Source organism: Lampris incognitus, chromosome 20 (genome assembly GCF_029633865.1).
Source record: "Lampris incognitus isolate fLamInc1 chromosome 20, fLamInc1.hap2, whole genome shotgun sequence".
Taxonomy (NCBI): Eukaryota; Metazoa; Chordata; class Actinopteri; order Lampriformes; family Lampridae; genus Lampris; species Lampris incognitus.
Genome location: NC_079230.1, coordinates 20,229,023 through 20,254,900, shown reverse-complemented (window position 1 = coordinate 20,254,900; position 25,878 = coordinate 20,229,023). Strand labels below are relative to the sequence as shown.

The window sequence follows — 25,878 nt, the reverse complement described above, 5'->3', positions numbered from 1 at the left end:
CTCAGACCACTTGAATTATATTATGCTGAATGGTTATCATGTAATTTTTGCCCAACGACTCCATAAAAAACTACCTACCCCAGCTTTAAGTGATATTCTGGGGGGACAAAACATTTGTCTGAGATTGAGAAGCAGGTGCCAGCAACCAATAAGATAGTAGTACGCAAGTGATTCGAGTGGGGATCAAATTCTGCCAAATATAGCTGCAGGCATTTGCCAACTGAGACGTCCAATTGATATTAAACATCCACCTAGCTAAAAACTGACCCCTTTTGCATGATGCAATATAGGTGAACATTTGAACCAGAGCCAAATATTCCCCCCCAACAATTAGCCAATGAGGCTGCTTCGATCTAATGAAGTCACCGGTTCAAATTTAACTGTTGTTAAATGCAGCATCAACCAGTCATTCTGCAACAATGTGCTTTCCAAGCACATAACTCTGTTGTTGAAAAGACGACTATTTGGAAGCTTACAGATTCTGGCCCACTTCTGAGACACTAAGCTGTAACAGTGTTCATCAAACCAGAGTTTAGGGTGGATAAAAAGTGTTTAGCGTTTTTGTCCAACTAACTACACGATAACCTCTTGTCTTTATTTTAGGCAGAGGAAGAGAAGTTGTGAAGTTCAGCAAGCTGTGAAGAAAGAAACAAAAGAGAGCAGGACAGACATACAGAGATAATGTGCATGCTGAAGTGACAAAGGAAGGAAAGACAAATGAGGAGAAAAGACATTTTTAATGGCACTGTGGTGAGTTATACAGAAAGTGCACAAGAGAAACACAAAAAAAAACTAAAGAAAAAGAAAAAAAAACAGAAAACGAAAAGAAGAACATGAAGAAAGAGAGCAACCCCATAACGACATTCAATGTGTTGACTCTACAAGGCTGTTATCTCTTTTCATTTCAAATCATCATTTTTTGGTGAATCCTTTTTCCTCCACCCATATAAAACCAAAGCAGATGATGTGTGGAAAATAAAGATGAAAGCGTGAGCAACGATGTTTTATTTTTTTCTCGAAAAGAATAAACCATAACCTGTGAGTTTGAGAAGCAATGTTTTGTTGTTTTTTTTTATATTGACAAAAGTTGAAATTCAACACTACTATCTCTAACCCCCTCTCGGCACTCCCTTGCTGAGAGGGGGTAAATATAGGACCTAACATTACCAGCGTAACAGCTGGTAAAAAGTTTAAAATACAAACCCTAAAAATGGAAGGGAGACAAGTCCCTAACAAAGATATGTCTTTAAGCAAGATCTCATTCGAAGAGCTTTGATAAAATAAAGCAAATGAGCATTACTTTTAAATATAAAGCAGGATTGCTGTATCCTCCATCTGGTACTAAAAACTGCAGTAATTTACAATTTCTGAACTTGTGACTTTACATTATGTAGACTTTCAGTTTCTGTTTAGTTATCCACTCCCACATATCCCAAACAAATCCCCATTTTCCTACAACTTCCTTGGCTTCTAACAAAATATTGCACATAGGAAAACCGCTTTGGTTATTATACATGAGTTAAAATGTTGAGCAGAATTTTTCTTTTTCTTTTTTTTTTACCTTACTTCCTTTTGAATCTCCTTCCAAACATCAACTTCCTATTATCTTTATCCAGTATCAACCATCTTCTTTGATATTTTTCCCCTCAAACTCCTCTATATATTTTTTTATTAGATATTACTTTTCCCTACTTTCATAAATCACTGCCATCAGATTTTTCTTATGTCATTTAAATTCAAACTGATTTTGTCAATAAACTTTTCATATGAATCACTCCTATGACTCACTTTATATAAATCTGTTAAAATATACATGCTCTATAAAAATATAAACATAATTTTTCCTCTATCTGTTAAGACATCCCACAGTTATTCTTATATTAATGTTTTGACTTTCAATTTCAAATCTTTGATCAAAAGATGTTCTGATGCTGACCAAACTAAAACATGGAAGTGGGGTTTCTTCATTTCAACTGCCAGCTATAATGCACAAGATGTGCTGATGATCTGTGTGGTTGTAATGTTTAAAGCTGCAAACAAGGAGTATTGAATTTTGTTGACTTTGTGCACCCTTGTGGACAAAAGTAGAAATGTTTCGCAGAAGAATGACATCGTTTCGCGTAAGCATTGCGTCTTGTTACAAAGATCTATATTCACCCACTGGTAGCTTGTCCATTTGTTTTGAAGAGATTTTGAAAAATAGCTGTTTGCAAGATACACATCAATGACGTCATGTATCCCTAATTGTGGCTATGTATTCCCTCTATATGCAGTAAATCCTTTAATCAGAATGCACGTGGAATCCTACCCAGAAACGAGCATTTGGAATTTATCACATAGTAATATCTAATCTTCTTGCTGATCATCTCATGTCAATCATATAGAGGCATCAAAATTAAATTGAGACTAAATAATTATCAGTGAAAACTCCTCGTAGCAGCTTTAAAGCAAAAGAAAAATACATAATGTCTATTGAAATCACTCTTTATCTCCTGCTGTTGGCTTCCAGACCTGAGCTGAACTCTTTTTAGCTGTAAACTTTGGCTTTGGAGCAGCTACAACATTGCCACCTGAGGCAGATTCAGGCCTTGCAGCCATTGGGAAACTAGTTGCAATGTAGGTACTGGGAGGCTGTGGTTGATAAGGGGCTGTTTGGGCTGCTATGTAGGGAGCGCTATTGGCTGGTTGGTAAGGGGCTTGTGGGGTTTGTTGGTACGGCTGGTTAGGGGACTGGGGAGCTGCAGGTTGGAAAGCAGCTGGGGGAGTTTGCTGATATTGTGGGTTATATGCTGGCTGGTATGGACCACCAGGTGCTTGCTGGTAGGGATTGGCCTGGGGGTATGAATTAACAGGGCCTTGCTGGTAGTGGCCATCATGCATAAGAGGTTGGGGGGCCATCCCATAGGGCTGTTGGGGATATGGGCCATTCATTGGTCCAGCCGGCTGGACAGGAGCCATTTGCTCATATCTAATTTGTTGGTTTTGAATAGGGGGGTCAGGAGTTGCAGGGGCAGGCTTGGGTGCAGCGGCCTTGGAAGCCTCTACTGCTGGGCCATAAGTAAAAAGTGAGGAGTTAAGTTGATAGGGCTGATGCTTCATGACATCTACAACATTAAGGGGTTTTGGGGCAGGCTTTGCTTTATCTTTGTCTTTCTTCTTGGCTTTGACTGAAGGACTTGATGGAGGGGGCTGCTTTATTGCTGCTGGTGGATAGAAAGGTGAATGGATGGGGTTGTATGCTAGTGGTGGGGGAGCTCGTACATTGGGAGAATATTTCCACTCATTTGGTAAGGAAGCAGCAGGTGATGCAGTCCGGCTTGCCTTATTCGCTTGCACAGTTTCAGAGTCCACAATAAACTTCTCCATACGAGACTGCCTCTTGGCAAATAGATCAGCTCCTTTTCCCTTGACAGTGGGCATTTCAAAAGCTGAGCTGGATCCAGATGGATTCAAGATGGTTGCCATTGGGTTGATAGGGGATGACGATCTTTGACCAATGGTATAGGAGTTGACTCGCTGTGGGGGAGTTGGAGGGGTACGGTTACGTGGAGCATTTTGTGGTGTTTGCCAAGATTTTGGGGAGGGTTGAGCCACTCTTGCATTCACCATTGGAGCTGAGGTATTCAAAGGTGTTTGCTGTGATTGTGGAGCCCAGGCATTTACAGGCCCCTGGGGTTGTGTCTGAGCTGGAGACCATGCATTCATTGGCAGCTGCAGTGGCATCGGTTGCTGTGGAGGGGGAGGCTGGTGCCAGTTTGGCTGAGGTGGAGACTGGGCTGGGACTGGTTGAACCCAAGGTGGTTGAGGATGGGTTTGATTCTGCATTGGCCCCCATGAATTCATGGGAGGCTGAGTATGTTCTGTAGGCTGCTGGCCCCATGTTGGCTGGGGCTGGGTGGGTACCGGAGCCCAGGGGTTCAGAGGGGCTTGAGACTGGGATGGGGGTTGGTCTTGAGTGGATTGGGCCCAAGGAGGCTGCGCCTGGGCCTGTGTCGGAGGCCATGTATTCATTGGTGGCTGCTGCTGAGGAGGCTGAGGTGATGAGACCCAAGGTGGTTGAGGCTGAACCTGAGCCTGAGCCTGAACTTGAGCTTGAGCTTGAGCCTGAGCCTGAGCTGGAGGCCAGGCCTGCTGTTGAGCCTGATGCTGTGGTTGCTGAGCCCACGGAGGTTGTGGCTGAGATTCTGGCTGAGTCGGTTGAACCCAAGGAGGTAGGGGTTGGGACTTTTGCTGAGGCTGTTGAACCCACAGTGGTTGAGACTGAGAATCTGTTTGCGGCTGTCTGACCCATGGGGGCTGCTGCTGTTGGACTGGTTCTTGTGACTGAGCCCAAGGTGGCTGAACTTGCTGCTGTGACTGCAGTTGTTCTTGATGCTGAGCCCAGGGGGGCTGAACATGTGCCTGGGAGTGTACTTGCTCTTGGGGCTGACCCCATGATTGCTGGGGTTGTGGCTGGGCTGAATGAGAAGCCCAGGCATTTGTGGGGGGTTGTGGCTGAGCTGGGGGCTGGGTGAGTTGAGGAGTCACCCAAGGAGGTTGTACTGGGGACTGATTTGGAACTGGCTCCTGAGGCTGCACCTCAGCTGGAGCCCAGGAAGTTACAGATGGCTGCTCTTGTGTTTGTGGTTGTGCAGAAGCCCAGGAACTCACAGGGGCAGGTTCCGGCTGTAGGGGAGGATTTGTGTTATTGTTTTCCTCCCAAGATGTCGCTTGGTGGGCTTGTTGTTGTTGTGACTGAGGCTGTGGAAGACTCCATGTGAGCTGCTCTGCGGGATCAGTGTTGGCTGGGGCCTCTTGGGGGGCAGGAGGGGGAGAAGGCTCAGCAGCAGGTGCAGGGGTCGGCTCCAGTTCTGGTGCGAGGGTAGGCTCTGTGGTTGGGATCACAGCAGGGGCAACTGCACTATTTTCAGCATGCTGTGGCATTTCCTGGTTGGTTACTTCAATCTGCTGGGACCACAGAGTAGAGTTGGGGCTGACGACAGGCTTTGGTGCCACTGGAGGAGGGGTTTTGTGTTTAGCCGTTGGAGTTTGAAGGAAATTGCAGGCCTCCGCCCCCAAACTTAGGTAATCCTCCTCAGGTCCAGATTCAAAACCCAACTTCTTGTCATTCCTATTGAGGAGGTTGAGCAGCACGGGGTTGGGTGATACTTTGGGAGTCTCCTTGAATGTGAACATAGGCTTCCTGGAGTTTCTTTTCTTTGTTTCCTCCAAAAGACCAGTTCTTATTGCAGGAGTAGATATGCGCTCATCACGAGAGGCAATCTGCTCTCCCTGGCCCATGGCATGTTGATTCGTCCCACTTGTTACAGGAGAAGATGGGGTTGGTGCCATGTTCTGTACTGAGAAAGGTTTGGCTGTGCGATTGCTGAAAGAACCCTGGGCATCATTTGTTTGATGGTTGACAGTGCCATTCATGTTTGCGTTATACTGCTGAATTTGCTGTTGTTGGTGATGATACTCCTGTTGTTGCTGATACGTTGGCTGTTGCTGATAGTGCTGTTGCTGCTCGTACTGTTGTTGGTACTGTTGCTGCTGTTGATAATGCTGCTGTTGCTCATAGTACTGTTGCTCTTGGTACTGCTGATAATGTTGCTGTTGCTGAGTTTGTTGGTGTGTATTCACATCCATGTAGGCACGGCCCTCTGTCGCGGCCTGCATGTATGAGTGCTCCTCCACCTGCTGGTATGCTGGTTTCTTCTCTTCCTCTGGAATCCCCTCCACGGGTATGCCCTGGCGCCTGAGCTCCTCATGCTCAGCAGAAATCTCGTCCATTCTCAGGCGCCTCTGAGCAAACATTACGGCACCTTTGCCCTTGGTCTCAGGCAAGCACTCCATCTCTGCCTGGTTGTTTAAACTGCGTTCAATCTCAAGGAGACCCTTGTCCCTGCTGATGGTTAACACACCTTTGGCACCGTGGGCATTCGTGAGGAAGTGCTCGTCGAATTCTGAGTCGCTCGGGGCCACAAGAGTAAATTCAATAGTGTGTGTGTCTTGTTTGTTGTCCTCTTCGTCGTCGTCCTCTTCGTCCTCGTATTCTGGTTCGCTCTCTCCTGTGCCGTAGCTCACAAGTGTGTATTTCTTGGCCCTCTGCCGATGTTTCTTGAACATCAACACCCCCTTGTTGTTGGGGTTGGGTGGCGCAGCAGTGAGAAGGAGAGCAATGCGTTTACATTTGGACTTGGCCTCCTTCACCTGCTTCTCAGACAGACTCTCACTGCGTCTGAGCCCTGTGGAAAGAAAGAAAAGAGACAGGTTCAGTTTTCATGGCAGAAGCACACAAAGAGGGGGAGCCACATAATTGCTTCTAGTTGGCTGCTTCATTCTACTTCACATGAGGCGATGGGTATAAATAGCTCAGGGTGCAGCTGAAACCACCCACAAATCAGTCAAAATCTCTGAGGTATGTGTCAGAAGAATTACACTGATTCTTGAAAGAACTTAGATATCCCAAATGTGTTTCTTTTAAAAAAGCATTTTATTTGTAATTTTAGCTTCTTTGATTAATGACGTCGGCAGCATGTTGAAATTAGCTTCAATGTGACACTGTTTTTGCGCGGTTTATCTGCATGAATTGTATAACTGCAATGAGCAATGTTGGTTTCATTCCAGTCTGTAAAACTTTGCTTAAATTCTCACCTGATTCCTATTGTTTTTCTCATTATCATAGAGCTGCAATTGATTTTTCTATTTCATTAATTTGATCTCAGATCATGACATTATTAAAGTTTTTTTTAAATTAGTGTCTACAAATCTAAGATACTCACACTAAAGTAAGAATCAGTGTAGACAACAACCAAACGAACAGAAATATACTGTAAAAGGCAGAGCTGGACAGATGCCAACCACACAACAAATTCGAACAACAGGTATTCCCTCATTCATTGGTTGATTGAAAAATTAATTACAAGAAACATTTCACCTTGTGTTTTTCCAGGTCCATACCGCAAACAAATCTATCTATCTAACAAATCTATCACAAAACAAGCAGTTTACAAATCAGTTTCGTCACAACTCTGATTGTATCACCACACATTTTCTCATTCGGTTAAACACGCATCAGCAACAATACCCCATAAAGCAATTACCTAATTCTTTGACCCATATCTAATATCCTCATTTGTTCAGAGATAATACCTTACACTACCACAGCTGTCACGGTCTGTTCGCCTCAACAATGCAGCTCGTATGAGGAAATGGGAGAGATTAAAAATAGCCTGCAGGCAATACGTCCACCAGCACAGAGAGCATCTTTACCAGTCCTTATCTGTAAGTCTGCAACTTGTCCACTTAGAAACCCTACGGTCCTCTTGAACGTGACACATTTACCAACACCTAAGGCCAAGCCGATGACAAGACACCGCACTCACCACAACTTCTCTCAGGGGCCCGATCCAGTCATCAACACAAAACTGTAATAAAAATCAAAAGGACCCCTTCATTTTTATAATGGTCTGAGACTAACCTCAAGGTGGAGGAGACAGCGGGACTGAGCAGCGGACTCACTTTTTTAGTTCAGTCAAGACACCCACTTTTAAAGGATCAGGTAACAGAGTCGGGGAGCACATGCTGGTGTCTGTCAAAGGGCCACTTCTGCAGGCATCATCAGCGGGCTGCAGTTTTATTTATGTCTCCTACACAGTTCATGAGAATGTGGTGGGAGCCATAGTCACACTGAGCCGCTCCAGGTTGATGATTTGACACAGATCGATAGAACAGAAACTTCATGAGAGACCTCATTAAAAAGGAAAGAATGGCTTTATGTTGTTTCCCTTTTGCTTTTCACTCCCTCTTATTTGAAATCAATTTTGTTTTTTTCCCCCACCGTCACTATCCCATCTACGACAAATCTGATACGCACTTGTAATTCAGGCTCAAAGGGAACTTATTTGCCTCTGTACAAAGCAATTAATATACACACACACACACACACACACACACACACACACACCCACCCACACACACACACACAAATACACACTCCAGTAAGAGTGGTGTTACACTATTTAAAGGCACTGTTTCAGCAAACACACCGGATATTAGGCTTTGGAATAGACAAATGTTGTTGACAAACACAATTTAGTACCGAGATGTGCCTATTAGGTATCAACAGAACACACCCATATCCCCACACATTCAGACACACACACACACAGGCACACACACACACATTTTATATACATATATATATATATATGCATGTAGACACAGACGCATGCATACATGCTTAAAATGCAAACAAACAGACATAATACACCAACTAATGCACACTCACACACACTCGCACAAAGCACATAAACATGCACATCATAATTCTTCAGCATGGTAAAAATGGAAATGGTTTAGATTGCTTACTGGCGTGCCTTGCGTGGTGCTTGTTGGGTTTGCCCTGACACCCCTCAGAATCCGAGTCCCACTCCTCAGCGGGTGCAGCCTCCTCTGTGGGAGTCTGAAAAGCGACAGAGAAGGAGGCAGGAGGTCCCTCACTACTGTGCCCTCCTCCCCCTCCTTCCTCTTTTCCCCCTTGGGACCCGGCCACAGCCACACCCTCACCCAAAGTCAGAATACCCCTCCCAGCGCCGGATGGGTGCTGGAGAGTGACCTCCACCTGTCCCAGCATGGACGGTGAGCTAAGAACCACACCATGCTGGCCGAGCGGCTGTCTGACGGAGCAGGGGATGAAGACCGAGTGGGTGGCGGTGTGGAGAGTCTCAGTGACCTCTCTGTCTGGTGGGAAAAACCCCTCTATCCCGCGAGCGCTTCCCAAAGCCGTGGTGCTTGTGTCTTCAAGGGTTTGCTCTGAGAGGGACACCTGGAGCTCCACCATGGCCCCGGGGGAGAAGCTCCGCCGTGTGCCCTCATCTCCTTCCCCACGAGGTCCCCTGGGGTTCCCAGATGACGGGGGTGCTCGTAGCCGGGTGCAGCTGACAGTGACCTCTGCCTCAGTGCCCGCCTCGCCGTAATGGGCCTCGTCCTGGGTCTCAGATATGTAGAGGTCTCTGGAGCGCTGGGACTTGTGTTTGGAGGCTGGGATGTGCAGGGTGGTGCTCGTCAAAACCTCTCCTGCAGACGAACTCTCCCTGCAGTACGTCCCTTTTGATTCAAAGTGTCCAGAGGTGTATCTACAAGAGGTGAGAGGGATGTTAGTGCGCAACATTTTGTAATTCCATGGGAGCTTTTAATGCTTCCAAAACTTCCATGTTTCATTGATATATTTTGGTTAATCTTTATGTTGCATGGGTTACAAGTATTTACAAGTGGCGAGGGACATAAGCCACCCTGCAAAGTGTTTCATTTCAGGTTGTTGTACTGTACTGTATTGTGCTGTAGTACTGGAACACCATTAGGAGTCCTCCAACTTGAGCCAGCTCCACAGTGGGCTATCATACTTCATCAAACCCGTTACAAAACACTGCTAGGTCGGATTTTGTCACTCGAATAAAAGACAGACGCTCACCCAAGTTCTTTTGGGGACAATCAGTTTTCATTAAAAGCATTTAAAATGAGCTATACATAATGAGCGAGGGAAAGAGCCATCTGATGGCGTGGTGAGGAAGACCCGGCTCATCTCTGGGTCGTCATGCAGTCAATTTAATCAAGCCACTTCCATCTGCATCTCTCAAGTTAAGTGACTGGACTGAAGCGCCGACATGGAAAATAATCACATTTCAATAGAGTGCCACTTAATTTCATCTTTCAAGGTCACCAAGGAATGGAAAGAAAGAGAGAAAAAATAACAGAAAAGCCATGATTTGTGAGTACAATCAAGTTGAAGTCTATTGGACTTTATGTTTTGTGTGTGTACATATATATATATATATATATATATATATATATATATACACTTTTTTGGGGTCTTTTTTTGCACTGTTGGGAAAAAATGGAAGAAGGAAGAAAGAGGAAGGGGGAAAGAAAAATCAAGCAACTATAAATATAATTTTTAACTTTAGATATTTTACACACACACACAACACATTTTATATTCACACACAATATTTTCGTCCATCTTCCCTGATAATATTATGAAATATGAAATACTGCATGACAATATTATATTGTGATAGAGGAAAAAAATCTGAATCACATTTGATGAGCCTTTTTAAAATAATAGATGACAATATAGATCTCCTCTAACTTTAAATAACCAGAGGGTAAAAAGTATGCAGATGAAAAATGTTTTTATTGCGTAATTCTTGTTTCTCACTTCTGAGGTAGAATTTGGTGCAGAGACACAATGTAAATGTATGTTAATCGCATAAAATATAAATTTAAAGGAGAAAATATTTCAAATCCTCAGGAGATGAAAAAATTAAAAGTATAACTGCTGCATGAAAGTCAAAAAAATGTCCTCCAAAATTTTAAAAGTGCAGCTCTTTTGCAGCATAACTGCTGCTACAATGAATTCAAATCTGTTGCAAACTGTGAATTTAGACCCATGGAGAAACACGGTTGTCAGTGAACATACCTTAAGTTAGATATACAACAGAAAGGATTTACATTGAAATTTGGAATTTTTTTTTGTTGCCCCTTTTTCTCCCCAGTTGTACTTGGCCAATCAACTCTGTAGTCCACTGACTTCCGGTTCTACTGCAACGGTCATACCAGCTTCCTGTTTGTTGGCGTGTGCTAATGACAATGGCATATTTTTTGCGGTGCCTGCAAGATTCACCATGGATAAATGTAAACGACATGCACAGAACTGTTGACAAACTTTCACCTGCACCTACCAGCACACGGGTGAAAAGTTTCAAGTTGTACATATCAAGTTACATCCACAATTATGAGGATGACGATACTCATCCTCATATGTCCACAACTATGAGGATGAGGAAGAGGATGAGTATCCTCATCCTCAGTATGAGGACCCACAGTATGAGTATAAGGATGAGTATCATCATACTCATATTTATACTCATTCTCATAATTGTGGACTTATGAGGATGAGCATCCTCATCCTCATAATTTTGCTTGATATGTACAACTTGAAACCTTTCACCGGTTGGTGCAGGTGAAAGTTTGTCGGCAGTTCTGTGCATGTCGTTGACATTTATCCATGGTAAATCTTGCAGGCACAAGCCAACAAACAGGAAACTAGAAGTCAGTGTGAACTACAGTTATGCACAGAACTGATTCCCCCACTCTTCTGAGCCATTCCGGTCGCTGCTCCACCCCCTCTGCCGATCCGGGGAGGGCTGCAGACTCCCACATGCTCCCCCGGATACATGTGGAGTCGCCAGCCGCTTTTTCACCTGACAGTGAGGAGTTTCACCAGGGGGGCTAGCGCGTGGGAGGATCACGCTACCCCCTCTCCCCGGTTCCCCCTCCCCTCGACCGTGCAGCGACCAGGACACATACCCACATCCGGCTTCCCACCCGCAGACACGGCCAATCGTGTCCGTAGGGACTCCCGACCAAGCCGGAAGTAACACGGGGATTGCTAGGCAACGGAATAGACCGCTACGCTACTCGGACGCCTACGCAAATTGTGAACGTAGACCCATGGGGGACATCTGTACAGTCTGAGAAACACACTGTTCTCGGTGAACGTACCTTACGGTAGACAAACAACAGCAAGGATTTACTGTGTGTATCACTAGCAGTAGTGCAGTATCACGGCATATTGAAAGTCACTTAACCTGCCTTCAAAACAACAATGTGCCCTACATATTACCTTTAATGTGGGTACGCGTCGGCATTCGGGGTGACATTTAAGGTCGTGCCATCCTGATATGGAGAATGGAGACCGACACGCAATGCTCGCTGAGTAATGGCCGAACAGCTGCTTGTTGATCGGACACACAAATCTGTAACAGCTGGTTTGATACTTGCCAGGCCACTTGGAAGGTCAACGACATGGCTGACACATATTCCCTCGTAAAAAAATCACATACGCACGGACGGGCACACCAACGCACACGTACACAGTCGGCGGTTCACTGAACTATGGACGAGGCAAGGTCATAAAACCACGTGCTATCTAAATGCTAATATGATGGCGCAGTAATGCTTTGACTTGTTGTGTATAGTAGACTAGACCGTGTATCACCCGGCCCACTTCCGTTTCGCCACACACACACACACACACACACACACACACACACACACACACACACACACACACACACACACTGCACTGTGGGTAATGCAACGTACCATTACAATATTAGCCAATGGTTTCTTCAGTTCATGTGATCAAATATCTACAGTTCATTATTTTTCTAGCTGGTTAGACGGGAGACAAACTGTGTGGCCTTTGACCAGGATGCACGGATGTTGTTGTTGTTTGTTTGTTTTTTTCCCCTTCACATAGCTTGTGTTTTTTTTGTTGTTGTTGCCCCCCTCCCCCTTTTCTCCCTACTTGTGTACGGCTCAAGCCGTCCCGGCCGCTGCCCCACCCCCTCTGCGGATCCGGGGAGGGCTGCAGACTACCACGTGCCTCCTCTGATACATGTGGAGTCGCCAGCCGCTTCTTTTCACCTGACAGTGAGGAGTTTCGCCAGGGGGGACGTAGCGTGTGGGAGGATCACGCTGTTCCCCCCAGTTCCGCCCCCCCCCCCCCGAACAGGCGCCCTGACACCGACCAGAGGAGGAGCTAGTGCAGTGACCAGGGCACATAGCCACATCTGGCTTCCCACCCACAGACACAGCCAATTGTGTCTGTAGGGACGCTCGACCAAGCCGGAGGTAATACGAGGATTCAAACTGGCGATCCCAGTGTTGGTAGGTAACGGAATAGACCGCTACGCTACCCAGATGCCATAAATTGTGGTTTTGTGACATATTACACTTATGATGGCCTGGCGGCTTGTCCAGGGTGTCTCCCTGCCTGCTTCCCAATGACTGCTGGGATAGGCTCCAGCGTCCCCACGACCCTGAGAGCAGGATAAGCGGTTTGGCTAATGGATGGATGGATGGATGGATTTCTCTTTGTCTGGCTATGCACAATACAAGAGTTTAATATTTCCCATCTGGCAATGCTGCACACTGTGCAAACCTCTGCAGGGCACAAATACAAGGGAGGCCTATATGCAAATTTCTTTCCAATGTGAGTGTAACTTGGCCGAACAATCAAACAAGTTTTTTCTTTCATTGTTAGCAATATTTGGATGCTGTATGACTTTTCCTCATTAGTCAGTGACACGATCATCATCGTCAGATAATTTTCAGCCAAGCCAGTTTAAACATTAGCATGAAGACAAAGATGTCCTTCTACTCCAAGTTCAGCATATCAACCTATCTGGAATCTGATAAACTAAGACTATTCAATTCAATTCAGTTCAATTCAATTTAATTCAAAACATTATCGCAGACTCAGGGTCCATAACAAACAAAGACACGGGGAAAAAAAACAAGAGAAGAAAGAATAAAGCCATAAAAGATAAAAACCATAGGTAAAAGATAAACCCTAGACAATACATAAAGTAAACACAACAAAATAACATAAAAGGAACAAATCAGTGTCTTATAAGAAGGCAGCTATACCAATGGTGCCGCTGCCGGGAGCGTGTGGCACTGAATCTAATATTAGTTAAAACTCTTGATGATTACATTATCAGATTCATTGAGCTGGCAAATAACTTTATACATAAGATTTCTTAGAACAGCCTGAAAGGTATTGACTCCTGCAGCCACAAACATTTCACTTGCACTACACCATCTAGGGCTTTTTAATAGTATCCTCGTTGCATCATCATAAGCTATTCGAAGCCTCTGTAAGTTTGCTTTTTTGTAGTTTGACCACAGGTGTGCAGTATAAAGAATATGGACTGCATTACATATATGGATATGAATGATAAAAATGCAATGCAATATTAAAATGTATCGACAAGTTTTAATCCTCGTATTCATGCAAAATAACATTTAATACTGTTATCGTTAAAGGCCCGAGACACTATAGATATAGTCTATATTATAGACCCATATACTATTTATGTAACAAAATACTCAGCATGCATGCACACTCACCAACCCCCTATAAATCTGGGCTTCCCTACCTCAAAAATCCCAATTTAACCTCTGACTGTATGCCCTTGATACTTGTAATACAACCAGTGATAGATATACCATACCAGTGACACCTCTTCAACGAGACCCGAGTTAATGGTTGATACCTTTTGACAAGTAGCTGCAGGCAGTCAGAGGAGTTTTGGATGAGGGCAAGTGCTTGCGTAAGGGTGAGCTCAGCACAAGGCTCTCCATTGAGTGACACCACCTCATCACCATCCTGCACGCCTGCCAGGAAGGCCCGTCCTCCGGCCTCCACCTGCAAATGACAACATTACAGTTCGAAAATGATGAACAGAGCAGGATTACACATGACAACAAAGAACAGAATATGACGGCAGGTTTGGCGTTGCAGAATTGGGCGTAGCGCTGTAACCAAGCGTCCCACTTTCATAGCGAGGACGGTTGTGAATTTACAATGAGTCATCTCGCTACGTCTTTGCGATATAGCATTACAAGCCAACGGCATATCAAGCTTTGGTCATTGGCAGGACTTGAGATTCTGTTATGGCTCTGCTAAGTCCGGGCATTAACTGTGAGATACAAGGCTTACAGTTAAAGTTACTGTGTCATCCATTTACCATGCCTCTAAATCTGTCAGCGGTGCGGGCAAAATGTCTCACACTTTTCCCTCAACGAAATGCTATGTATTTCTGCCTGCTGTGACCATACAGTCCTGTTGAGATAGCATGTCCCATTCCTTGAACACGTTTCCACATCTTGACCCAGTATAGTAGAAAAAAATAGACATGTAAAATTCTGGGTAAGATTACGAACTTCCACAGTAGAATTAGACTCCGTAGACTACTTACTCTGTAGCTATACTGCCCAAAAACAAAACAAAACATAAGGAATGGAAACATGCATAGCGAGGGCGTCTCAACGGTGAGGATTACCCCTGACATTCACACACAGCTTAGCTAAAACAACACAACTCTGTATGGCCAGGCAACAGGAGCTGCTTGTGAAATACTGTCAATTGCCATATAATTCACTGCCATGATTGCACCAATCAGTTTTGTCAGCACTGATTTCAATTTCCATTGGACAAGTCAAAGAATAATGCATTATATTAGGTGAAAAATAGAGCCGGCTAATGCATTGTGCATTCTCATATGGGAATCGTGAGAGAAAACCCACTGTTATTTCTTAGTGTGGCTGAAATATAATAACACAATTTTTTTTTTTTAGGAATTTTCCCCCTTTTTTCTCCCCAATTGTATCCGACCAATTACCCAACTCTTCCGAGTCGTCCTGGTCGGTCCTACCGCCTCTGCAGATCCTGAGAGGGCTGCAGACTACCACGTCTCCTCCGATACATGTGGAGTCGCCAGCTGCTTCTTTTCACCTGACAGTGAGGAGTTTCACCAGGGGGACGTAGCGCGTGGGAGGATCACGCTATTCCCCCCAGTTCCCCCTCCCCCCTGAACAGGCACCCCAACCAACCAGAGGAGGCGCCAGTGCAGTGACCAGGACACTTACCCACATCTGGTCTCCCACCCATAGACACTGCCAATTGTGTCTGTAGGGACGCTCAACCAAGCCAGAGGCAACACGGGGATTCAAACCAGCAGTCCCCATGTTGGTAGGAAATGGAATAGACCGCTACACTGCCCGGACGCCCAGTAACACCATTTTTGACTCAATCAGTTCACAAATAGTGGTGGCAGCTCTCTGCACATGCACAGATAAAGAGATTTGCTTATGCTTTGCACCAAGTCAGATGCCATGTGGGAGGCCTCGACAGATCAACTGGAGGCTCCCTGGAATGTAAAACGGGCCAGGGAATGGCAAATAATTATTTCAGAGGAGGGAAATCCAGCATGCAGGAATGTCGTTTAAGCTCCAACTTGAATCAGAATCAGAATCATGTTTATTGGCCATGTAGTTTTGCACAAATATGGAATCTGACTCCGGTTTCATTGCTCTCTCAGTGTACTTAACATAGAATAACAACACTACAACACAACAATCTTCAGATATATACACAAGGATTGATTATATACTACAGGCAAAATAAGAGGTGATAAAGTGCAATGGTGCAGAGGATATACCAGAGGTTACTTGCACACATGAGAAACCAATAAAACATGTGCAACCTGAATCCTTAATACTTTGCATCAAACCCAATCCACCAAACCAAATTTCAGATAATGCCCCCCCCCCAAAAAAACTGCATGTAAGGTCATGAACCCTCATCGTTACGCATATGTGTGAAATGACTTTTTATCTACATTGCACACTTACTGAACAGGATCTGTGAAATGTAAACAGCGGTAACCAGAAACCAGTTTTCACTATTCACATTGTACGACAACGGAAAAAGCAAGCCTCTATACTAACCAAGACTTTCTGTACAAGAATAAAAAAAAAAGGTCATGCTAGATGTAATTGTAACCATGCAGCTGCATATTAGGGGCTGTAGCTCCTGTAAATGTAAACAGCGGTAACCAGAAACCAGTTTTCACTATTCACATTGAACGACAACGGAAAAAGCAAGCCTCTATACTAACCAAGACTTGCTGTACAAGAATAAAAAAAAAGGTCATGCTAGATGTAATTGTAACCATACAGCTGCATATTAGGGGCTGTAGCTCTGCTCTCTGCAGAGCCGTTCAAAAAAAGAGCACTTCTGTATACAGCTAAACTAATGGCTTCATGGTTTCATTCTCTTGTAATTGGGTATTGAGACCAATAAAACGGTTCATTAACAAGAGGATTTAGTAAGGAGAGACATGTCATGAATTAAGCACAAAAAAGGGCCTTTTATTATAGCCGGAGGATAAACTGTTATTTCAGAACACTGCAATTAGGAGACATGCATGCAGAGACTATGTCAAGGCATGTTGCCAATACTACAAATTGTAAATGCTTCATAGAGGAGGTGAGGAAGGTCAGCGCTGGCTGGCTGATCTCTCAACAATGGGACCGTTTCAAAATCCTGGCCATATTAGTACGCGGTGACTAAAGTCCCTGTTTTATTCTTACTAAACCTCTGTAATGATGCACTTCGAGGTCAGCACGGTTGTTAACTTGATAAATATATATATATGTAAATATGTGCATGTGCATGGAAACATGCACATTAATGACCTACAGTTATCAGTTAAGTTAAGTGACCTTTCAGCCACTGTCAAACAAATCAGCCTCCTGCAGCCACAGCCATGATAGAAAACACTTTCTACAAGGTGAGGTCATCTCATAAAATAAAAACCGTCCCCCTGGATCCTTACATGGGTAATTTTTATATGCTTCTTTTTATCCATGTCGACACCGCTGGCTAACCGAAAAACCTCATAAATCAGGTAAATAGCTCTCAGTCTTACATTTAGCCATTAAAAACAAGAAAGCATGGCGCTCAGTTTCTAAGGATGTCTCTTGACTCTTCAAAGAGCACAGCCCATTATCTAAATAACACTATTCCATGCCTTTCTAGATTCCTATAGGAGATCATCAATCATACAAATCATATATATGTATATAATATTGTATATCATATATTGCAATGCTAGTGGGGGCCACTACCTTTGCAATTTGCAATCTGGTTTGTTGGTAATGAGGATAGAAAATTGTGACTCTCATTCAGTTGTAATTACTAACTGCTCTTGTTTTTTTCCTTCTTTTTTCATATATACTTTCCCTTCTTTTTAATTGGTGAACAAACAATGGAGCTGCTTAATAATGAAGTATATAATGAAGTATATTCAGCTCCTCATTTGTTGAGCACTCACAACACCATTGACGGTTGCAGAAAAAAACGTTATATATATATATATATATATATATATATATATATATATATATTACAGTTCCACACATCAATTTTAACCCACATAGACATCCTCCTCTCTCTCCCTCTCTCTCTCTCTCTCTCTCTCTCTCTCTCTCTCTCTCTCTCTCTCTCTCTCTCTCTCTCTCATTAAAAAAACACAAAGAAATGATATGCCACTATTTTTTTCCAAGTCATGGTATTGATGGTAAATTTCAACGATACGTGTTAAACAATCAAAAAAAAAACAAACAAAACAAACAGTAGGAAGCTCCAGGATCAAAAATTGTTAAGAAAAGCATCAAAAGACGTTTTCATCCTGCAAACGTATCACAATTTTAACAGCATCGTTTCTCAACAATGCAAATTGGTGCTGTCTTAACTTTCCAAACGTTCAACTTTGTGCAGGATATTCATATAAAGATCTGACTCACATACTCGCTCATATAAAGTGCTTGTGACGTTATCGCACCATGTCTGTGCACGTCATCGTATCTGCAGTTAAACAACTCTGTCGCTAGAGGGCAGTGTGTAGCCAGTGTAAGAATATTACAATAGACATTAACGCACTGATCCCTTGTTCCAGGGCACAAGAGGAGAAGAAAAGTCCTACATGCAAGTACTAAAATGATTGTAAACTAATATTTCTCTGTTAATCATTTTTTTTCTTCTTTTTTATCACAGAGGTCGAATGTAATGGTGAATCAGAAACAAGCAGGAAATGTAGGTAAGGTCAATAATCGAAGTTGTCAAAGTAAAGTGATTCATGGTCCCGGCTCATGGTCATGTCTCAGCTCAGGGTTTTGTTTTTTTTATGCAGCCCTTTTGTCATGGCTGGAACAAGAGATAGTTTTAAGTTATTTTTGGATGTTTTAAGAAGGCTGTTCTTCAGGGACATCCATCTAGCTCTTAAGTGTCTCTGGTGTAACTCGGGCCATGACCTCGGTGACAAAACAAGACACTGCACTGGTGTGTGTTTATATACACGCTATACATATAAAATAACTTACGAGCCACTTTTCCGTGCTAGTAACTTTCAGATAAAACCCTCGCCGCTCCAGCCTTAGGATTTTAAGCTTCAGCTGCGGGCAAACAGGCCGTATAAGGCCTCCTGTGTGGCCGTGTATTTGGACTCGCACTTCGCCGTTGGGGAAGAAGGTTTTGTCCGGACCATCACAGTTACCACTTATCATCCAAAAAAGGAGGGGAAACATTGCTTATCCTCTTCCCCTTGAGCACAAAGATACACAGATAGTCGAGCAACGTTCAAATTAAGCAGATCCCGCCTGGAACTTCTGAACACCAGCTGTCCCGCATCGCTTATCCAAACATAACAATTGTGCTATCTAAGGTGTGTTTTAATGCAACTTCTCTAAAATGGATACCTCAAATCAAGCAATCTGATTGGTTGTTAGCCGTGATATATTAACTGTATACAACGGCGATGATGTCTAATTCCTTTACACAATTCAGTATCACTCCGCTAGTACGTTGCATAGCAACCGCCTCGCACTGTGTGCAGGCAGCCAGGAGGGCCTATTTCTTTGCAAGAAAGATGCTTTATGAATGCTTTATGAACATGTTGATAAAACCGGCTTTTCATAATGCCATACTTGGTAACTGTTTTATAAAAGTCCAAGCTTCACGTCGGGCCGAACAAAGGCCCTTAGCTGTGATATAATCCCAATATACCAGGGCCTGTGGCGAGCGATTGCTTAATTCATCCACGGACACAGCACACACTAGGTGGGAGATCCTAAAACAAGGCAGCTCTTAAAACCGTGTAGCATTTAATCTAACAATTTACCCATTATGGTGTGGCCAAAATGAGACAACATTTTTCAAACCTATGTAATGCTTGGCTAACACCTACAAATTTCCCGAATTTTCCATTTAATAGACTCGAACACAACACAAAGTCGCAGGAAATACAAAAGAGTGTAACGCCCTCACACAGCCGCCACCGGTTCCTTCTCTGCAGCTTTGACCAACTGTGTGTTTAAGTTGCAGGCAAACCACCCCCCCCCCAATTTGTTTTACAGGTAGCAATCACACGGCGAGGGGTAGGTAGCCGCTACCTCCTACTGTCCTCCATCCTCCGTTTTCAGCTCGGTTTATTAGTGTTAACCTGTACTGCTAGGAGAGTGAGCTCTTTCACCACGTATTGCTATAATTAAAGGTAAGGTAAACCAGCCATGAAATGAAAACATGCCCCCCCCCCCCCACAGAAATGGGAAGTTGATGCCTTGCTGAAATGTAGTGGGCATTGCCAGGGCTCAAATGACGATCGATGGAGGAGCTTTGTTTGCCCAGGAAGCGCTGGTTTGAATGGCACATTATGTGCCTTAATGGGTTTCCTATGGTGCACTATCAGGACTGGAAATCACGAGCAACAACAGCCTTCTTTGCTTGGTTCGAGACAAGACAAGCTGTAGTATGCTCTCTAAAGTCAAGTTACAACGGTGCCGTTGTCATAATCACTACTTCTCTTTTCCAAATGCTGATTCACATAGCTCACCAGATCTTGAAAAAATAAGTTTTTGCTAGTTTTTTTCCCCCAGCACACCATATTGGACTTGATGTATTTCATGCTATATTTTATACTGTGATGACAAAACATCCACCTTTTGCCCTATGACTGCTGGGATAGGCTCCAGCATCCCGCGACCCTAATTAGGATAAGCGGCTTGGAAAATGGATGGATGGATGAATGGATGGATGACAAAACACGGCAACGAGGGAGCCAAAATGGAAGACCTCTTCATTGGAAACAGTTGTGAGTTCATTAGGAATGGGAACAAAACGAAGCCTTTTCCAGTTTTATTGAAACATGCATGTCTACATCATACTGAACAGGATCGGGGGTAGGCCTATGCAGTGGAACCATTGCACAAAACATATTTGCCTGATTAATACCAAACTTCCACACACACACAAAAAAAAAATATGCTGACTCAGATCACTTGGTGGATGAAGATTGGTCAAAATCTTGTATTAAGCCGTTTCTGTAGCTTTAAAAAGGAAGTGGGTCATGACTTCATCCACTTTGTACTCGTGCCAGAATTCCCAATAAGAGGAAAAAACAACTTCCCTTATATGGCTGTGAGCTTTTGAAAGTGGATATCTCGTATTATTGCACCGGGCTGCTTGTCAGTGGGCTGATCAATCACGTTCTATCAAGAAACAGATCCCTCTTTGAGAAACAAAAAAACCCTACATCTTATCAGACGCAGGAGTGTCTCCGCCTCAGCAAGTATTTCTCATGATCTTGGTATGTTTGCATTTTGACCGTCTACCTGACAGCCTTTACTTTCTCTCCTCCTCACTGAACGAGTCTGGAGCATGTTCAGAGTTATGCTTTCCAGATGAGTTACTGTAGCACGGGGTCAAAACCCGTTATGTCTTAAGACCCAGGCGCGCGCACAATGTTTAGCCGTTGGAAGCAAATATTTGTGAGCTGTGCTGAAGCTGGCTTTCACAGGACCCTTATGTAGAAGAAAAAAAAGGCAGGGGGGCGGGGGGCATTTTTTTGCAGGTATTCCCCTTCTAGTGCTAGAAAATCCCCCAAAACCCATCAGGGATTTAACTCAACATAGTTTAACGGGACAGTTCACCCCCCCCCAAAAAAAAATCCTCTTACCTGCAGTGCTATTTATCCATCTAGATAGTTTTGGTGTGAGTTTGCGAGTTTTGCAGATATCGGCCATAGAGATATCTGCCTTCTCTCGAATACGATGGAACTGGATGGCACTCGGCTTGTGTTGCTCAAAGCGCCTAAAAAAACATGTTTGAAAAACTCAACAGCAATGTCTCTCTCCAGAAACCATGACCCAGTTACTCGACATAATCCACACACCTTGTTGTGAGCAGTTCCATGTAGGAACTATTCTCTCAGACCAAACTACACCTACATGAAACTGCTCACAACAAAGTGTTCGGATTATCTTGAGTAACCGGGTCATAATTTCTGGAGGGAGATATTGCTGTTGAGTTTTTCAAATGTATTTTTTTTGGGGGCTTTGAGCAACACAAGCCAAGCGCCATCCAGTTCCATCGTATCCAAGAGAAGGCAGACATCTCTACGGCCGATACCTGCAAAACTCGGCAACTCACACCAACACGATCTAGATGGATAAATAGCACTGCAGGTAAGAGGAAAAACAAGCAGTTTTGGATTTTTGGGTGAACTATCCCTTTAAATTATGTTGTTAACTTCAATCCCTGATGGGTTTTGGGGATTTTCTAGCACTAGCAGGGCAGTACCTGCAAAAAATGTCCCCCTTTTTCTTTTTTCTTACATAAGGGTCCTTGATTTTGGGGAGAACTGCCCCTTTAAACTAATGGAAATCCAGCATAGTACCCCAAACCCCGTGTGGTGTCATGGAGTCGATTCACTGCCAACTAAAACTGTTCTTTACTCAGTTTCATGACCGTTACTACTATAATCTGAGTCTACCAACATTTTCCTGAAATTGCATCGTTAGACTGACCTCAGCTCAATTAATTGTGCACTTTTAAACAAACATTTCAATTTCCATCTGCCTTGATAAACTCACAACAACAGTGCGGCAACTTCAGACTTGTGCAGCTACATATGAAGCAAGTGGCAGCAGGGTAATTTTCCATTTTTTTTCTTTTCTTTTTTACCTGGAGGAGAAAGAAAAGAAAGAGGGATTCCTTTTATCTTAGACCATGCCACTGACCGAATGCCAGGATTATAAGGTCAGAGATACGTAAACGGTCTCTCCCTCTCTGAAAACCAACCCCATAGACTTTTATGAGCTTCTGCAACAAGCATGAGCTGTGTAGCCTGTTACTCAATTAAATAAAAGAAAAAAAAAAGAAAAGCCCACAGTTTTACACCCAATAACTCAGCTAAAGAGAATCCGCTGACAAACTTTATAGGACTACGTCACCAGATTGTTAAATAACTCATTTTGTGCATTAGCAAATACAGCGACATGGTCTCAGATGGGGTTTTTCCCCCCGCGGGGAGGCTTTGATACAACTGGAATGCGGTGTAGGAAAAACATTTACTACTTTCTTACCATCTCAACGACAAGTTGACGAAAGATTTCCAAAACCTTCCAGAGACTTGTGACCGTTCCCTTATGGGGGCCACATTGGGAGTGTTTGGAGAGCTGAGCATTTTGCCGCACGTCTCTCGCTTGTTTAAAGTGCATGAAACTTGGCGAGGAAAAAAATAAAAAATAAAAAGATCATCGTCATCTGCAGATGTGGATAGTTTTTCAAGTCTGAATCTTACAAATATTTTTTTTTGGAGATAAACTGAAAAAAGCGTGCTGAGATTGTATTCATGATGATTAGCCTGCGATAAGTCACAAATTGAATTCACATATACATCACTCTTCGGTCAACTTAAACAAAGGACTGAAAACCTGGAGGTTGTTGTCTCTGGGCTTTGTTCTTATGCCGCGAGTGCTTCTGAACATGAACTGTAATACTTTGCATATCAAACATGAAGCATGTTTCCTCTGAAGATAAGCTAATGCACTACAGGTGTAAAGGTTTTACAGCATGTAGGCCTATTTGGTAATTACATGCAGCATCGTTAGTGTTCCAATCAATTTCAATAGCAGTAAAGCATGCACATAAAAAAACTTGCAATGTGTCACAACACAGAGAACACTGTGTTTGACACAGGCCAAATCATGTGTGTGTGTGTGTGTGTGTGTGCGCACATATGCGTGTGTGCATGTGTGCGTGTGTGCTTGCGTGTGTTTCTAATTTCGAGAATTGAAAAACAGCACGACTGCTCTTAAAATGTGATGGAAAAATGCTTCCATGAATGAACAAACGGTGTGTTGAGGATGATGAATATGCTCTCTCCTTAGAATTGGCCATGACAATGTTTGTGAACTTCCATCCATCCATCCATCCATTATCCAAACCACTCATCCACCCCCTATCCCAAGACCCTCGATGTGGACGAGGAAAAACTCCACAGAAAAGAACTCGTAATTTTGATGTAACTATAAATATATTGGGTGGCATGGTGGCCGCCTTCAGAGATCCAACTATTTGGGATGACCCGTGTGCACCGATAGGTCTTCATGGGGGCAGCTACAGCACAGCACCTATCGTCACCTGCATGCACCACTGGGTGTCTAATACGTTCCTGAATCCCGGAGCAGAACACAATTTCCCACTCATCCTAAAGTCACATCTGACTTAGGTAGAACCTCTTCATGAGGTTCCCCTGGTTAATCCTACACAGCATGCAGAGAAACAGCTCACTGATTATACAGAAAGGTTTCCTTGAGCATGCATCGAGACGTTTCCTTGCATGGCCTTTGGAAGTAGTTACGGAGAGAAAATCAGATGCTTTGCAGGGGGGAAACAGACACGCACGGTCACTTTGAATGTTTGTACGGATGTGCACTCTGTAACAAATATGCACACTTGAAGTTATCTACCACACTGCCCGCTGCTTTTGGTGTCACGCTGATTAAAAAAAAACAACAACAAAAAGAAAAAAAAACAAGTAAGACCTCAATGGCAATTGTAGGCTTTTTCCCTTAACCTTAGGTCTGTAGGCATGTTGGGTAGGCCAATTAGCATAGGCTCCTGCTGAAATCCTCATGGGTGATAAGGGATCACGGTGCCCTTAGTTTAACACACGGTCCTTGACCATATAAGGGTCCCAACAGGGAACCTCACACAAAACAGAACCGACGCGCAGAAAAATGTGGGACACGGGCTGTTCCAAAGAAACCCTCTGCCAAGTCCCTGTCTTAAACGACGAGTTATCCAAACTCAAGATAGCGTCAGTTGATACTTGGGTAGTGTGGGCTACAAGCCAAACGGATAATCAGTCTGTTATCTGTAACGTGCCATCCGTGGCACCCAGAATCCCCATCAGCACAGAGAGAGAGATGCTGGTTCAAAAACCACAACCAACACTTTCTAGCCGTATGCTATATTCATACCAAAATGAACGCTTTGCATGACTCTACTTGATATTCATATTATCTGATATTGATCTTACAAGGGGTTTTTTAATCCACTTGTTTGGCACTGTGCATCACTTTGGTTGTTTTTGACTTGTCAAAGATGCTTTCTTGTAGCAAAAAAAAAGACGCACCGATCACATCATTAAACGACCCTGTTTGGTCAGATATGCAACGCCGAGACTGACACAAAAACCGACAGCTGTTGAGAAAATAGCATTGAAAACACTACTGGAAAAGAAGAAAAAGAAGAAGAATAAGAGAAATGAGGTTACCTGGAAAACCTGTAGAGGTCTGCGGGCATCCCCCTCTCCCTCACGCAGGCTGAACCCCCAGGGCGCACCGCCGCGCAGCGTCACGCAAAAGTAATCCCCGGTGCCCATGCTACGCGCGCAGCTCCTCCACGGACCTCCGCGGCGAAATCATCAAGTTGTCAGCCGGACCCGCAGCACGACTGTGCAAAAGCCAGACCCGAACGCTGCTGTTTAATTCCCCCCATCATCTGTGAAGGATCCGGAGTCCAGCCCGCCGCAAAACGTCACGGCACGTAGACCCGCCCGCGACTCAACTGGTGCGCACATGGACCTGTTGCGCGCCCGGTGTGTGAGTGAGTGTGTATGAGAGAGAGTGAATGTGTGTGTGTGTGTGTGTGTGTGTGTGTGTGTGTGTGTGTGTGTGTGTGTGTGTGTGTGTGTGTGTGTGTGTGTGTGTGTGTGTGTGTGTGTGACGGGTCACATATTTTGTCATAACACCGGCGCAGCGGCGTAACATGATGGTGATGGGTCTCGGAGAGTCTTTGACAGATTTTATCCCTCTGAAAGTCTCATCTGAGCACTTCCGTTGTCTCTGTAAATCTCTAATTATGAAGAGACATTTAAGTAACATACCTGTCATGTGTTGGATATAGTCTATAAATGACGTTTCATTACATCCTAGGCAGTATCCCTTGAGCATAACCACAGCCCTCAGGACATCACAACTAATAAAATGTGTTAACGTGGTAAGGTAATTTGTTATATCGATGATCAATAACATGATCTGTCGTCACTATATTGCGCTATTACATTATCCAGCTCCAATTCACGTGTGACAGTATATAGGTGTCTAGTGTCCATATCCAATGATATCTAGGCCAAT

General features: G+C 43.9%; 1 protein-coding gene across 3 annotated transcripts in view; it reads right to left on the bottom strand.

The window, feature by feature from the left end:
• LOC130130623 (synaptopodin-2) overlaps positions 1-25,182 on the bottom strand; it is a 34,355-nt gene extending 9,173 nt beyond the window's left edge. Inside the window, exons 1-4 of one of the 3 annotated variants that reach the window (XM_056300369.1) lie at positions 25,017-25,182; positions 14,109-14,260; positions 8,353-9,119; positions 3,262-6,227 (exon numbers count right to left, since the gene is read on the bottom strand). In XM_056300369.1, the coding sequence (XP_056156344.1) occupies positions 3,262-6,227; positions 8,353-9,119; positions 14,109-14,260; positions 25,017-25,124 (3,993 nt within the window). In that variant the 5' untranslated portion in view covers positions 25,125-25,182. Of the gene's footprint in view, positions 1-724; positions 6,228-8,352; positions 9,120-14,108; positions 14,261-25,016 lie in introns of those variants that run through there. The other 2 variants (XM_056300370.1, XM_056300368.1) reach the window with 2 other exon arrangements.
• Positions 25,183-25,878: the final 696 nt, after the last annotated feature.